Here is a 14929-nt window from a genome sequence, read left to right as displayed (position 1 = left end):
TCCCCCGCCTCCTCCTTCCCCCCTTCCCCCCAGTCGCTCTCTCTCTTCCCCCCAGTCGCTCTCTCTCTTCCCCCCAGTCGCTCTCTCTCTTCCCCCCAGTCGCTCTCTCTCCCCCAGTCGCTCTCTCTTCCCCCAGTCGCTTTCTCTCTTCCCCCCAGTCGCTCTCTCTCTCTTCCCCCCAGTTGCTCTCTCTTCCCCCCAGTCGCTCTCTCTCTTCCCCCCAGTCGCTCTCTCTCTTCCCCCCCAGTCGCACTCTCTCTTCCCCCGTCGCTCTCTCTCTTCCCTCCAGTCGCTCTCTCTGACCCCCAGTCGCTCTCTCACTTCCCCCCAGTCGCTCTCTCTCTTCACCCCAGTCGCTCTCTCTCTTCCCCCAGTCGCTCTCTCTCTCTTCCCCCCAGTCGCTCTCTCTCTCTTCCCCCCAGTCGCTCTCTCTCTCTCTTCCTCCCAGTCGCTCTCTCTCTCTTCCCCCCAGTTGCTCTCTCTCTCTCTTCCCCCAGTCGCTCTCTCTCTCTCTTCTCCCCAGTCGCTCTCTCTCTCTCTTCCCCCCAGTCTCTCTCTCTCTTCCCCCCCAGTCGCTCTCTCTCTTCCCCCCAGTCGCTCTCTCTCTCTCTTCCAACAACAACATGCCCTCAAAAGACCCTCGGCACCGCTGGGCACTTCAGCTAGTCACTAATAAATCCAATCGGGAATTCAGGAGAAACTTCTTTACCCAGAGAGTGGTGAGAATGTGGAACTCGCGACCACAGGGAGTGGTTGAGGCAAACACCATAGATGCATTTAAGGGGAAACTACATAAGTGCAGGAGGAGTGAGGAATAGAAGGATAGGCTGATAGGGTGGGATGAAGGAGGGTGGGATGAAGGAGGGTGGATGAAGGAGGGTGGGAGGAGGCTTGTGTGGAGCATAAACACCAGCATTGACCAGTTGGGCCTGTTTCTGTGCTGTAAATTCTATGTAATACTATGGTGGCCTGGTGATCCCTGCCGGAGGGGCACGTGTAGCTAACGAGCGAAGTCAGGCTCGGTCAGGATCCCTGCCAGTCAAATATCCAGCTAACACTCGATGTCCACCTTCACACATGAAGAGCAGACACCTGGCTGAGGATCGCGAGTGCCACTGCCACCGGCGGAATCGTACGTCAACAAGGAATCAATGTCTCACCTTGGAAAGTGGAGGGAACTTGGTAGAAAAGGACTTCTTTAAAAGATGTGTGTGTAAATTGAGACATCAATCAGGCTCATTACAACATCACCTTTCACAATATACTGTCACAAGCCATGGTGGTGAAGCAAGCCCACAGGAAACAGTTCATCCAGAAGAAACCAGAGAGTGGTGAGAATGTGGAACTCGCTACCACATGGAGTGATTGAAGCGAATGGATTAGATGAATTTAATGAGAGGCCGATGTCACCATACGTCCTGTTTCTGTGCTGTATATCCTATGAATCGAGATCTGTATCAGTCAGTAAAAGGATGAAAATTGCAAACTGTAATGAGGTAAAAAAGAGGAACTGAGAATGGACTAACAGCAGTTTAAAAGGCTATTGGTGTCAGCTGTGGCTCATTGAGAGTTCACTTCCCCGCAACCCCCGACCCCCAAGTCAGAAAGTCATGGGTTTGAGCCCCACATCCGGATTCCAGCACATAATCTAGCTGACGCTCCAGTGTTGCATTGAGGGATAGTGCCCCAGCCCTAGGCTCGGACAGGGGGGCAGCTCCCCGGGGACTGCCTCGGACGGGAGGGGGTGGCTCCCCGGGAACTGGCTCGGACAGGGGGGGCTCCCCGGGGACTGGCTCGGACAGGGGGGTGGGCGTTCCCCGGGGACTGGCTCGGCGGGGTGGGAGGCTCCCCGGGAAATGGCTCGGGGGGGGTGCTCCCCGGGGACTGGCTCGGATGGGGGGGGGGGCGGTGGGGGCTCCCCGGGGACTGGCTCGGACGGGGGGCGGGGGGGGGCAGCTCCCCAGCCCCAGGCTCCTCCGGGGTACAGTTCCCCAGCCCCGGGCACATACAGGGATTAGCACTGGGGACCCTGGCTCATTATTATAACTTTACTAGGTTGAGAGGGCGACCAGCAGAGGAATTGAAGCCCGTCCTCCCTCGCCGGTTGTGACTCGGTCCGATAACAAGCAGCACATCTACCCACTGAGCAAGGGCTGCTTCCCTCACTAGACACAGGTCCAGCAGCACTGAAAGTGATGACAGGGGGAAGCAGTGCTAAGCTGCACCCTAATAAACCGCGCCCCCCCCCCCCCCGCGCCCCAGCACCTCTCTTCCCACTCGGTCTTCAATTGGGGGTGTGAGATGGCAATTTGCCCAGCTGTGCGAGGGGGCACAGAGAGCCTGGAACGCAGCTGGGGCTGGGATTATGACACAGGGAGAGACCTCACACTGAGGTCTGTGTCAGCTTTATGCTGTCCCGCTGCAGTGTTAGAACCCCATTCATTGTGCGAACCGCTCTCGCACTCTGCCACTCACCTTCCTGTGTATCTGCAGGTACTCTTGGTAATTCCGAATTTTTGCTGTTAAGCTGGCAACTGTGAGAAGAGAGAGACAGTTAGACTCCTTATTATTTGACATTACGGTCATGCAGAACCATTTCAGGCATCAGAGGGCTTCCAGTACATCCTAGTGCCCTCACACAAAGAAGAAAGAATCTGGCCTCCCGTGGCACTGCTCAAGGGGATCCTGGGGTCTGGACTCCCGTGGCACTGCCCAAGGGGAGCCTGGGGTCTGGACTCCCGTGGCACTGCCCAAGGGGAGCCTGGGGTCTGGATTCCCGTGGCACTGCCCAAGGGGAGCCTGGGGTCTGGACTCCCGTGGCACTGCCCAAGGGGAGCCTGGGGTCTGGACTCCCGTGGCACTGCCCAAGGGGAGCCTGGGGTCTGGACTCCCGTGGCACTGCCCCAAGGGGAGCCTGGGGTCTGGACTCCCGTGGCACTGCCCAAGGGGAGCCTGGGGTCTGGACTCCCGTGGCACTGCCCAAGGGGAGCCTGGGGTCTGGACTCCCGTGCCACTGCTAACGTGACATAGATGCTTTCCATTACACTCCACACCTGGTAAGTCTAGTGCACCCCAGACTTCACACTTCATTACCGATACAAAATAATCTCCACAGGCATATTAGCAAACAAAATGTGACACCGAGTCACATAAGGAGATATTAGGACAGGTGAGCAGAAATTTGGTAAAAAAGGTAGGTTTTAAGGAGTGTCTTTAAAGAGGAGAGAGGCAGAGAGTCGGAGAGGTTTAGGGAGGGAATGCCAGAGCTTTGGGCATAGGCGGCTGAAGGCAAGGCTGCCTATGATGGGGCAAAGGAAATCGGGATGCGCAAGAAGCCAGAATTGGAAGAGCGCAGAGATCTCAGAGGGTTGTCGGGCTGGAGGAGGTAACAGAGATAGCGGAGGGGGGAAGCGAGGCCCTGGAGGGCTTTGAACACAAGGATAATCTATCCAATTCGCCCTGAGGCTTTTCTACTCAGTGCTCTTCCACTACCTCCCTGAAGAACCAGCTCACCACACGCTGAGTATGTCTGTGCACCTTCCATCTAGGCGCAGAGAGACAACGGCTACACCCGGGAAATGGGTGTGAGGTAGAGAGCTCCAGGATTCTGACCCAGCGCTGATGAAGACCGGTGATATATTTCCAAGTCAGGATTGTGTGAGTTAGAGGGGAACTTGGAGGCGATAGTGTTCCATGCACCTGCTGCCCTAGTCCTTCGAGGTGGAGGTGGTCAGGGGTTTGGGAAGTGCTGTTGAAGAAGCCTTGGCGAGTTGCTGCAGTGCATTATATCTAAAGCGTTTGTTTCATCAGTGCAGCAGCAAGAATTCGGGGAACAGCTGCAAGCAATCCGGGACCCCACAGCCAGTGTAATTCAACAAGTAAGGGAATTGTCAGCATCACCTCAGACTTGGTAGAGGAGCTAGAAGTCAAAGGGCACCATTTTGACACTGTACGGGTCGCTGGTCGGACTGCATCTGGAGTGTTGTGCCCAGTTTTGGTCCCCCCAACATGGTGGGTTATATAGCTGCCTTGGAAAAGGTCCAGAGGAGAGCGACAAGAATGTCCCCCAGCTTAAAGAACCCCAGCTACTTGGTCTATTTACCTTACAGCAGCATAGACTTAGAAACAACCTGATTGAGGTCTATAGAATAATTAAAGGGCTGGATAGTGTCTCTGTTGATAGATTATTCCAGTTTAATAGATTGAGGAAGACCAGGGGACACGAGTTGAAACTATGTAAGAGTAGGAATGGACTGGATGTTCGGCAGTTCTTCATTTCCCAGAGAGCCTCTGGAATGTGTTGCCAGCTGGTGCGGTGGGTGCTGACTCTCTGCCTTCCAGAAGGAGCGGGACCAGTTCCTGTTCCTGACTGGGGCAGAGATTGCATCATAGAGAAGGTCAGTGTCTTTACAGATAACACTGGGTCAGTGTGATCTCCTGGACTGGTTTCCATTGCCTCTCCCAGGAGATTCATGGCTGCGGGGGTGAGGGAATGGAAGAAGTGTTTAGTTATGATGATCCGGCTATCATGGGGCAGGCTTGACGGACCAGCTGGTCTTTTCCTGGCCGTCAACTTTGTATGTTCGTATGCGGCAACACTGCCCCATGTTGTAGAACATCAGATCTTATCCCTGTACATACAGGATTATAGGGAATTGAGTCGTTGTAACCAAACATAACACTGTGAACGGGAGTGTGCGATGGAAAAGCAAACTTACTCTGCACTTCTGTGGAGCCAATGTCATTGGGACTCCTCCGCACCTTCTCCACTAGCTGGCTAGTTTTCAGTTTCAGCTTCTCTTTCTGAAAGCGAGTCATTCACAGAATTAGTTCAGTATCAACATTGCAGGATAGTCAATCTAAAATCAGCAGCACGAAGAGGAACCAGACCCAGGTGAGGGCCCCCCCCACCCAACCCCCAACACTGAAACGTCGCTACAGCTTGAGGCGTTTACAAGGAACATTACAGGGAACTCGGATAAGATGGGACCCACATTCTCTTAAAAAATAAGTACATTTAAACTCAGGTCAATGGTCGGACTCCTGCAGACAGCTGCTGTCTTTGGTCACTGATCAGCTGTTTGCTGCTCAGCAGGAAGCGAGTTTCATTGACTTGTCCAACACCTCACTCGAGGCAGCAGTCTGCACACGAGGGTCGAGAGCGGTCCAACACCTCACCCGGGGCAACAGTCTACACACGAGGGTCGAGAGCGGTCCAACACCTCACCCGAGGCACCAGTCTGCACACGAGGGTCGAGAGCGGTCCAACACCTCACCCGGGGCAACAGTCTTCACACGAGGGTCGAGAGCGGTCCAACACCTCACCCGGGGCACCAGTCTACACACGAGGGTCGAGAGCGGTCCAACACCTCACCCGAGGCACCAGTCTGCACACGAGGGTCGAGAGCGGTCCAACACCTCACCCGGGGCAACAGTCTACACACGAGGGTCGAGAGCGGTCCAACACCTCACCCGAGGCACCAGTCTTCACACGAGGGTCGAGAGCGGTCCAACACCTCACCCGAGGCAGCAGTCTACACACGAGGGTCGAGAGTGGTCCAACACCTCACCCGAGGCAGCAGTCTACACACGAGGGTCGAGAGTGGTCCAACACCTCACCCGAGGCACCAGTCTTCACACGAGGGTCGAGAGCGGTCCAACACCTCACCCGAGGCACCAGTCTTCACACGAGGGTCGAGAGCGGTCCAACACCTCACCCGAGACATCAGTCTTCACACGAGGGTCGAGAGCGGTCCAACACCTCACCCGAGACATCAGCCTACACACGAGGGTCGAGAGCGGTCCAACACCTCACCCGAGGCACCAGTCTTCACACGAGGGTCGAGAGCGGTCCAACACCTCACCCGAGGCACCAGTCTACACACGAGGGTCGAGAGTGGTCCAACACCTCACCCGAGGCACCAGTCTACACACGAGGGAGAGACTGGTCCAACACCTCACCCGAGGCACCAGTCTTCACACGAAGGTCGAGAGTGGTCCAACACCTCACCCGAGGCACCAGTCTTCACACGAGGGTCGAGAGTGGTCCAACACCTCACCCAAGGCACCAGTCTTCACACGAGGGGCGAGAGCGGTCCAACACCTCACCCGAGACACCAGTCTACACACGAGGGTCGAGAGTGGTCCAACACCTCACCCGAGGCACCAGTCTACACACGAGGGTTGAGAGTGGTCCAACACCTCACCCGAGACACTAGTCTTCACACGAGGATCGAGAGTGGTCCAACACCTCACCCGAGGCACCAGTCTTCACATGAGGGTCGAGAGTGGTCCAACACCTCACCGGAGGCACCAGTCTACACACGAGGGTCGAGAGTGGTCCAACACCTCACCCGAGGCACCAGTCTTCACACGAGGGTCAAGAGTGGTCCAACACCTCACCTGAGGCACCAGTCGTCACAGATGAGGGTCAAGAGTGGTCCAACACCTCACCCGAGGCACCAGTCTTCACACGAGGGAGAGACTGGTCCAACACCTCACCCGAGGCACCAGTCTTCACACGAGGGAGAGACTGGTCCAACACCTCACCCGAGGCACCAGTCTTCACACGAGGGTCGAGAGCGGTCCAACACCTCACCCGAGGCACCAGTCTTCACACGAGGGTCGAGAGCGGTCCAACACCTCACCCGAGGCACCAGTCTTCACACGAGGGTCGAGAGTGGTCCAACACCTCACCCGAGACACCAGTCTTCACACGAGGGTCGAGAGTGGTCCAACACCTCACCCGAGGCACCAGTCTTCACACGAGGGTCGAGAGCGGTCCAACACCTCACCCGAGGCACCAGTCTTCACACGAGGGTCGAGAGTGGTCCAACACCTCACCCGAGACACCAGTCTTCACACGAGGGTCGAGAGTGGTCCAACACCTCACCCGAGGCACCAGTTTTCACACACGAGGGTCGATAGTGGTCCAACACCCCACCCGAGGCACCAGTCTTCACACGAGGGAGAGACTGGTCCAACACCTCACCCGAGGCACCAGTCTTCACACGAGGGTCGAGAGTGGTCCAACACCTCACCCGAGGCATCAGTCTTCACACGAGGGTCGAGAGTGGTCCAACACCTCACCCGAGGCACCAGTCTTCACACGAGGGTCGAGAGTGGTCCAACACCTCACCCGAGGCACCAGTCTTCACACGAGGGTCGAGAGTGCCAACAGCCAGCTGCTTAAACCGACAGGAGAAATTTCACCCCATCTGCTTCCAAGGATATCCAATGATATTTGGGTAATAAAAATACTCAAATTCAACACAATGTTCCCCAGCCTTCCTGAACATGCTGAATCATGCTGAGTACCATCTCAGTCCCGCCAGCCTTCCTGAACTTACCATTTTCTTCTACCTTTTAAAATATTTCTACTTGACCAGTTACCTTTGACCTCCTCATGAAGCCGCTGTGGTCTGTGTTAAATCTGTGAGTTATCTAGTTAATTAAGACACAGACTAATTAATAACAATCAAAAACAGGTCTTTACGGGTTGGAGGTAGGGACTATACTGAATACAAGATTACTGCACAGTGCTTATATACCGGTGTGTTCACCCCCTGTATTACGTCTACAGCAGCCTGAGAAAGTAGTACATCTCTTAAGGTGGAACAGGCTTAAGCTCTCTTAAGGTGGAACAGGTTACATACACCACAGTCTGGGTCTTATGTCTCTGTCTCTCTCTTTCCTCCACTGTTTCCACATCCCTTTACATAGCCTTACTAAACTGGGCATTCAGCGACTTCAATCTCCAGTCCGACTTCCCACTTGCTCCTTCCCAGAGCTCTTCTGGTTACGCCATCATTTGCTGTGCTGAAGTCTCATTAATTTCAGCCAAAGTCTTCATTCAGTGGGTCGCACTCTCGCCTCAGAGTCAGAAGGTTGTGAGTTCAAGTTCCACTCCAGAGACTGGAGCACAAAAATCTAGGCTGACACTCCAGTGCAGTGCTGAGGGAGTGCTGCACTGTCAGAGGAGCCGTCTTTCAGATGAGATGTTAAACCGAGGCCCCATCTGCTCTCTCAGGTGGATGTAAAAGATCCCAAGGTAATATTTGGAAGAAGAGCAGGGGAGTTATTCTCAGTGTCCTGGCCAATATTTATCCCTCAATCAAATCACTAAAACAGATTATCTGGTCATTATCATGTTGCTGTTTGTGGGAGCTTGCTGTGCGCAAATTGGCTGCCACGTTTCCTACATTACAACAGTGACTACACTTCAAAAGCACTTCATTGATTCTGAAGCATATTGGGACGTCCTGAGGTTGTGAACGGCGCTATATAAATACAAGTCTTTATTTCTTTCAACCCAAAGTGCCCCCACCCACGTCCCCCATTCACGCAGAGAAAATTCTGGCCTCCATGAAGCCCCTCACTACAGTGATGTCCCTTATGGTTGAGTGGCTTGCCGTTGCACTTCAACCTCAGTAGCTCTGTCCTGCAGTTGGTATTACTCAAGAATAAAGGGAAGGGAAGGATTTCCAGTAAAGCAATTTCGCCTTTCCAGTCTCCCACGAGGTTTTTGAAAGCCTGGGTTTGTATTACAGAATAGTAAAGATGAGGGAGGACATTCTGCTCCTCCTAGCTCATCCCTCCAGAACGACAGCCCCATACTGGCTCCCTCACATCCTCTGACTGACTCTTCGTGTCCCAGGTTGTCACCTCCACCGCCTGCCAGGAGTTCTGGCGTCACCAGTTCATATGTAGAAAATGGCAACTCGTGCGAGGTAATGCGGGGCAGCTGTAGGCGTGGAACCGTAACCCAGCACAGGTAGTGTGGAACTGCAACCTAGCAATGGGCAGCATAGAAGTGTATCCTAGCAACGGGCAGTGCCTTTATTTGGGGGCTGGGGAGAGGGGGTGGGGAGAAAGAGAGAATATTGGTGCAGAAATTAAACAGGACCTCATTATATCAGGAAATTATGCCGAGGGAAATCCTGAGGTCCACACCACTTAAAAAAAAATTAGAAGATCTGAAAAGGGGAGGGACTTACGTGACTTGCCATTTCCAGTGAGAGCAGCCTTCGCACCACATCGCTGGTTCTGCAGAAAAATCACATCACAATCCAGATATACGGGAGATCAGTCCGACACCTTGACATTCTCTCCTGCCTTTGTCTCCCTGCACAACACACCAACGATAGTCAGCACCTGCTCCACAGCTCAAACAATCAATAACATGCACTGGGGATTACCGAGCAGTTCAAGAGACTCAACACACTCCCCATGGGTAACCGCCCTCTCTCTACCCCAACACCCTCCCCATGGGTAACCGCCCTCTCTCTACCCCAACACCCTCCCCATGGGTAACCGCCCTCTCTCTACCCCAACACCCTCCCCATGGGTAACCGCCCTCTCTCTACCCCAACGCCCTCCCCATGTGTAACCGCCCTCTCTCTACCCCAACACCCTCCCCATAGGTAACCACCCTCTCTCTACCCCAACACCCTCCCCATGGGTAACCGCCCTCTCTCTACCCCAACACCCTCTCCATGGGTAACCGCCCTCTCTCTACCCCAACACCCTCCCCATGGGTAACCGCCGTCTCTCTACCCCAACACCCTCCCCATGGGTAACCGCCCTCTCTCTACCCCAACACCCTCCCCATAGGTAACCACCCTCTCTCTACCCCAACACCCTCCCCATGGGTAACCGCCCTCTCTCTACCCCAACATTCTCCCCATGGGTAACCGCCCTCTCTCTACCCCAACACCCTCCCCATGGGTAACCGCCGTCTCTCTACCCCAACACCCTCCCCATGGGTAACCGCCCTCTCTCTACCCCAACACCCTCCCCATGGGTAACCGCCCTCTCTCTACCCCAACACCCTCCCCATGGGTAACTGCCCTCTCTCTACCCCAACACCCTCCCCATGGGTAACCGCCCTCTCTCTACCCCAACACCCTCCCCATGGGTAACCGCCCTCTCTCTACCGAAACACCCTCCCCATGGGTAACCACCCTCTCTCTACCCCAACACCCTCCCCATGGGTAACCGCCCTCTCTCTACCCCAACACCCTCCCCATGGGTAACCGCCCTCTCTCTACCCCAACACCCTCCCCATAGGTAACCACCCTCTCTCTACCCCAACATTCTCCCCATGGGTGACCGCCCTCTCTCTACCCCAACACCCTCCCCATGGGTAACCGCCCTCTCTCTACCCCAACACCCTCCCCATGGGTAACCGCCGTCTCTCTACCCCAACACCCTCCCCATGGGTAACTGCCCTCTCTCTACCCCAACACCCTCCCCATGGGTAACCGCCCTCTCTCTACCCCAACACCCTCCCCATGGGTAACCGCCCTCTCTCTACCCCAACACCCTCCCCATGGGTAACCACCCTCTCTCTACCCCAACACCCTCCCCATGGGTGACCGCCCTCTCTCTACCCCAACACCCTCCCCATGGGTAACCGCCCTCTCTCTACCCCAACACCCTCCCCATGGGTAACCGCCCTCTCTCTACCCCAACACCCTCCCCATGGGTAACCACCCTCTCTCTACCCCAACACCCTCCCCATGGGTAACCACCCTCTCTCTACCCCAACACCCTCCCCATGGGTAACCGCCCTCTCTCTACCCCAACACCCTCCCCATGGGTAACTGCCCTCTCTCTACCCCAACACCCTCCCCATGGGTAACCGCCCTCTCTCTACCCCAACACCCTCCCCATGGGTAACCACCCTCTCTCTACCCCAACACCCTCCCCATGGGTAACCGCCCTCTCTCTACCCCAACACCCTCCCCATGGGTAACCGCCCTCTCTCTACCCCAACACCCTCCCCATGGGTAACTGCCCTCTCTCTACCCCAACACCCTCCCCATGGGTAACCGCCCTCTCTCTACCCCAACACACTCCCCATGGGTAACCGCCCTCTCTCTACCCCAACACCCTCCCCATGGGTAACCGCCCTCTCTCTACCCCAACACCCTCCCCATGGGTGACCGCCCTCTCTCTACCCCAACACCCTCCCCATGGGTAACCACCCTCTCTCTACCCCAACACCCTCCCCATGGGTAACTGCCCTCTCTCTACCCCAACACCCTCCCCATGGGTAACCGCCCTCTCTCTACCCCAACACACTCCCCATGGGTAACCGCCCTCTCTCTACCCCAACACCCTCCCCATGGGTAACCGCCCTCTCCCTACCGAAACACCCTCCCCATGGGTAACCACCCTCTCTCTACCCCAACACCCTCCCCATGGGTAACCGCCCTCTCTCTACCCCAACACCCTCCCCATGGGTAACCACCCTCTCTCTACCCCAACACCCTCCCCATGGGTAACCGCCCTCTCTCTACCCCAACACCCTCCCATGGGTAACCACCCTCTCTCTACCCCAACACCCTCTCCATGGGTAACTGCCCTCTCTCTACCCCAACACCCTCCCCATGGGTAACCGCCCTCTCTCTACCTCAACACCCTCCCCATGGGTAACCGCCCTCTCTCTACCCCAACACCCTCCCCATGGGCAACCGCCCTCTCTCTACCCCAACACCCTCCCCATGGGTAACCGCCCTCTCTCTACCCCAACACCCTCCCCATGTGTAACCGCCCTCTCCCTACCGAAACACCCTCCCCATGGGTAACCGCCCTCTCTCTACCCCAACACCCTCCCCATGTGTAACCGCCCTCTCCCTACCGAAACACCCTCCCCATGGGTAACCGCCCTCTCACTACCCCAACACCCTCCCCATGGGTAACCGCCGTCTCTCTACACCAACACCCTCCCCATGGGTAACCGCCCTCTCTCTACCCCAACACCCTCCCCATGAGTAACCACCTTCTCTCTCAGCCCCAACACCCCTCCCCATGGGTAACCGCCCTCTCTCGACCGCAACAGACTCAACGGCAGCAGCAGCGAGAGCGACACTGGGTGGAGACTGAGCGCGGAGACCGAGGAGTTAAAGAGCGGGGAGAGAGAGTGGCCCAGACTCACCAGCGGCAGCAGCGAGAACAGCCCTGGGTGGAGACTGAGCGCGGAGACCGAGGAATTAAGGTGCGGGAAGAGTGAGAGAGCGGCCCAGACTTACCGGCAGCAGCAGCGAGAGAGGTCATGGGTGGAGACTGAGCGCGGAGGCCGAGGAGTTAAGGAGCGGGGAGTGAGAGCGTGGCCCAGACTCACCGGCGGCAGCAGAGAGAAGTAAAAAGTAATCGAAGTGTGACATCACCAGAAAACAGGTAAGTGATTGGTTGGTGAGTATTTCTCACTTTCTCGCTTTTTTCCAAACTTAATTTTTGTGGTTTATACTTTCTAGGGTCTCTGTTGTATAGCGGGGAGTGTTCGTAAACAAGGGCCCTTGAGTATGTTATTTAATTGTAGCGTAATTAGTGGTATTGATTTGATTTAATTTAATTTAAATTAATTAAACGGTAAATCATGGCAGCACAGCTCGGCCCCGTGGCATGCTCCTCCTGCACTATGTGGCAAATCAGGGACACTTCCTGTGTCCCTGACGACCATGTGTGGGGGAAGTGTATCCAGCTGCAGCTACTGACAGACCGTATTGCGGCGCTGGAGCTGTGAATGGATACATAATGGAGGATGCTGAGGACATCGTGGATAGCACGTTTAGGGAGTTGGTCACGCTGCAGGTAAAGGCTGCGCAGGCAGGAAAGGAATGGGTGACCACTAGGCAGAGTACGCGGCGCAAGCAGGGGGCCCCTGTGGCCAGCCCCCTTTCAAACAGATATACCACTTTGGATATTGTTGAGGGAGATGGCTTATCGGGGGAAGGCAGCAGCAGCCAATGTCCTGGTACCATGGGTGAGCCTGCTGCACAGGATGGGAGGAAAAAGAGCGGGAGAGCTATAGTGATAGGGGATTCTATTGTAAGGGGAATAGGTAGGGGTTTCTGCGGCCGCAAACGAGACTCCAGGATGGTATGTTGCCTCCCTGATGCAAGGGTCAAGGATGTCTTGGGGTGGCTGCAGGGCATTCTGGTGGGGGAGGGTTAACAGCCAGTTGTCGTGGTGCATATAGGTACCAACGATATAGGTAAAAACCGGGATGAGGTCATAAAAGCTGAATATAGGGAGTTAGGAGGTAAATTAAAAATAGGACCTTAAAGGTAGTAATCTCAGGATTGCCATCAGTGCCACGTGCTAGTCAGAGTAGAAATAGACGGATATTTCAGATGAATACGTGGCTAGAGGAATGATGCAAATTCCTGGGACATTGGAACAGGTTCAGGGGAAGGTGGGACCAGTACAAACTGGACAGTTTGCACCTGGGCGGGACCGGAACTGATGCCCTTGGGGGCGTGTTTGCTAGTGCTGTTGGGGAGGGTTTAAACTACAATGGCAGGGGGTTGGGAACCTGTGCAGGGAGACAGAGGAAAGGGAAGCAAGGATAGAAACAAAAGACTGGAAGGAGAAGAGCAAAAGTGGAAGGCAGAGAAATCAGGGTGCAAATCAAACATGGCCACAGAAAATAATAATTCTAAAAGGACTAAGAGTGTTAAAAAATCAAGCCTGAAGGCTTTGGCCTAGAAATTGGGTTTTGGTCTTGCCAGTGCTGTAGCGCCAGAAAGTTTGCGCCAGCGGTAATGCGGCAGCGCGCGACGAAAATTCGGGTGCGCCGGGCCCAGACGGCGGCGGGCGCTAAAACCCTCCTTTAGTGCCTCAAAACGGGCGTGAACTTGGGTTTCCCGGCGCTAATCCCCCGCTGCGGCACCCGATGCGGTGCGGCAGGCGGGGGAACTGCAGGCCTCCTCCTCCTGTTAAGGAGGAGCTGCCTGCAGCCGACAACTGTCCGGCGGATTGACCCGACATCTGAGCCCGGCACCTCGGGGAATGCAGGAGTCCGGGAAGGGAGGTGCGGGCAGGCGGCCGCCGCTCCACCTTTATGCGCCGGCGCACACTGGGGGAAGACTCTGTTGCCAGAGTCTTAGTTGCGCCTGCCACGGGCGAGGCGGGCGCAGCTGAATTTCGGCTTGGGGCCGGGTTACCACGGCAACCGGGACGCTGCGCACACCGATGACGTCATCGGTGCCGGCGCAGCGCTACCGGTGCAACGCCGATTTAGGGCCCCAGGGAATTTCTCAACTGGCCATAACTCCGGCGCTAGGCCCTCTAGCGCCTCAAATGCGGCGCTAAGCCTACCGAATTTCTAGGCCTTTGTGTCTTAATGCAAGGAGCATTCGTAATAAGGTGGATGAATTAGCTGCGCAAATAGACGTAAACTGATGTGATATAATTGGGATTACGGAGACATGGCTCCAGGGTGACCAAGACTAGGAATTCAACATCCAGGGGTATTCAATATTCAGGAAGGACAGGAAAAAAGGAAAAGGAGGTGGGGTAGCATTGCTGGTTAAAGAGATTAACAAAATAGTAAGGAAGGATATTAGCTCTGATGATGTGGAATCTGTATGGGCAGAGCACGTTACTGGGAGTTGTATACAAACCCCCAAACAGTAATGCGGAGGTTGGGGATGGCATTAAACAGGAAATTATAGATGCGTGCAATAAGGGCACAGCAGTTATCATGGGTGACTTTAATCTACATACAGATTGGGCTAACCAAATTAGTAACAATACTATGGAGGAGGCATTCCTAGCGTGTATATGGGATGGTTTCCTGGACCAATATGTCGAGGAACCAACTAGAGATCAGGCCATCTTAGATTGGGTATTATGTAATGAGAAAGGATTAATTAGCAATCTTGTTGTGCGAGGCCCATTGGGGAGGAGCGATCATAACCGTGGCTAACAAGGGAACTTAGGGATAGCATAAGATCCAAGGAGACGACATATAATTTGAACAGACAAAGCAGCAAACCGGAGGATTGGGAGCAGTTTAGGATTCAGCAAAGGAGGACAAAGGGATTTATTAAGAGGGAGAAAATAGATTGAGAGTAAGCTTACAGGGAACATAAAAATTGACTGTAAAAGCTTCTATAGATATGTGAAGAGAAAAAGATTG

The 14929-nt window shown here is 55.0% G+C and overlaps 1 protein-coding gene across 1 annotated transcript in view; it reads right to left on the bottom strand.

Annotated features, from left to right (window-relative positions):
• Window positions 1-11168, bottom strand: part of LOC147103044 (small ribosomal subunit protein uS15m-like) — a 43058-nt gene extending 31890 nt beyond the window's left edge. Inside the window, exons 1-4 of the mRNA XM_085963168.1 lie at window positions 11152-11168; window positions 8997-9045; window positions 4719-4803; window positions 2476-2534 (exon numbers count right to left, since the gene is read on the bottom strand). Of these exons, the coding sequence (XP_085819294.1) occupies window positions 2476-2534; window positions 4719-4803; window positions 8997-9045; window positions 11152-11168 (210 nt within the window). The remainder of the gene's footprint in view (window positions 1-2475; window positions 2535-4718; window positions 4804-8996; window positions 9046-11151) is intronic.
• Between the last annotated feature and the right edge of the window lie 3761 nt (window positions 11169-14929).

The sequence above is a fragment of the Somniosus microcephalus genome, chromosome 20, assembly GCF_052327205.1.
Source record: "Somniosus microcephalus isolate GS21.2 chromosome 20, FLI_Smic_1.0, whole genome shotgun sequence".
NCBI lineage: Eukaryota > Metazoa > Chordata > Chondrichthyes > Squaliformes > Somniosidae > Somniosus > Somniosus microcephalus.
This window is presented reverse-complemented; position numbering and strand designations above follow the sequence as displayed.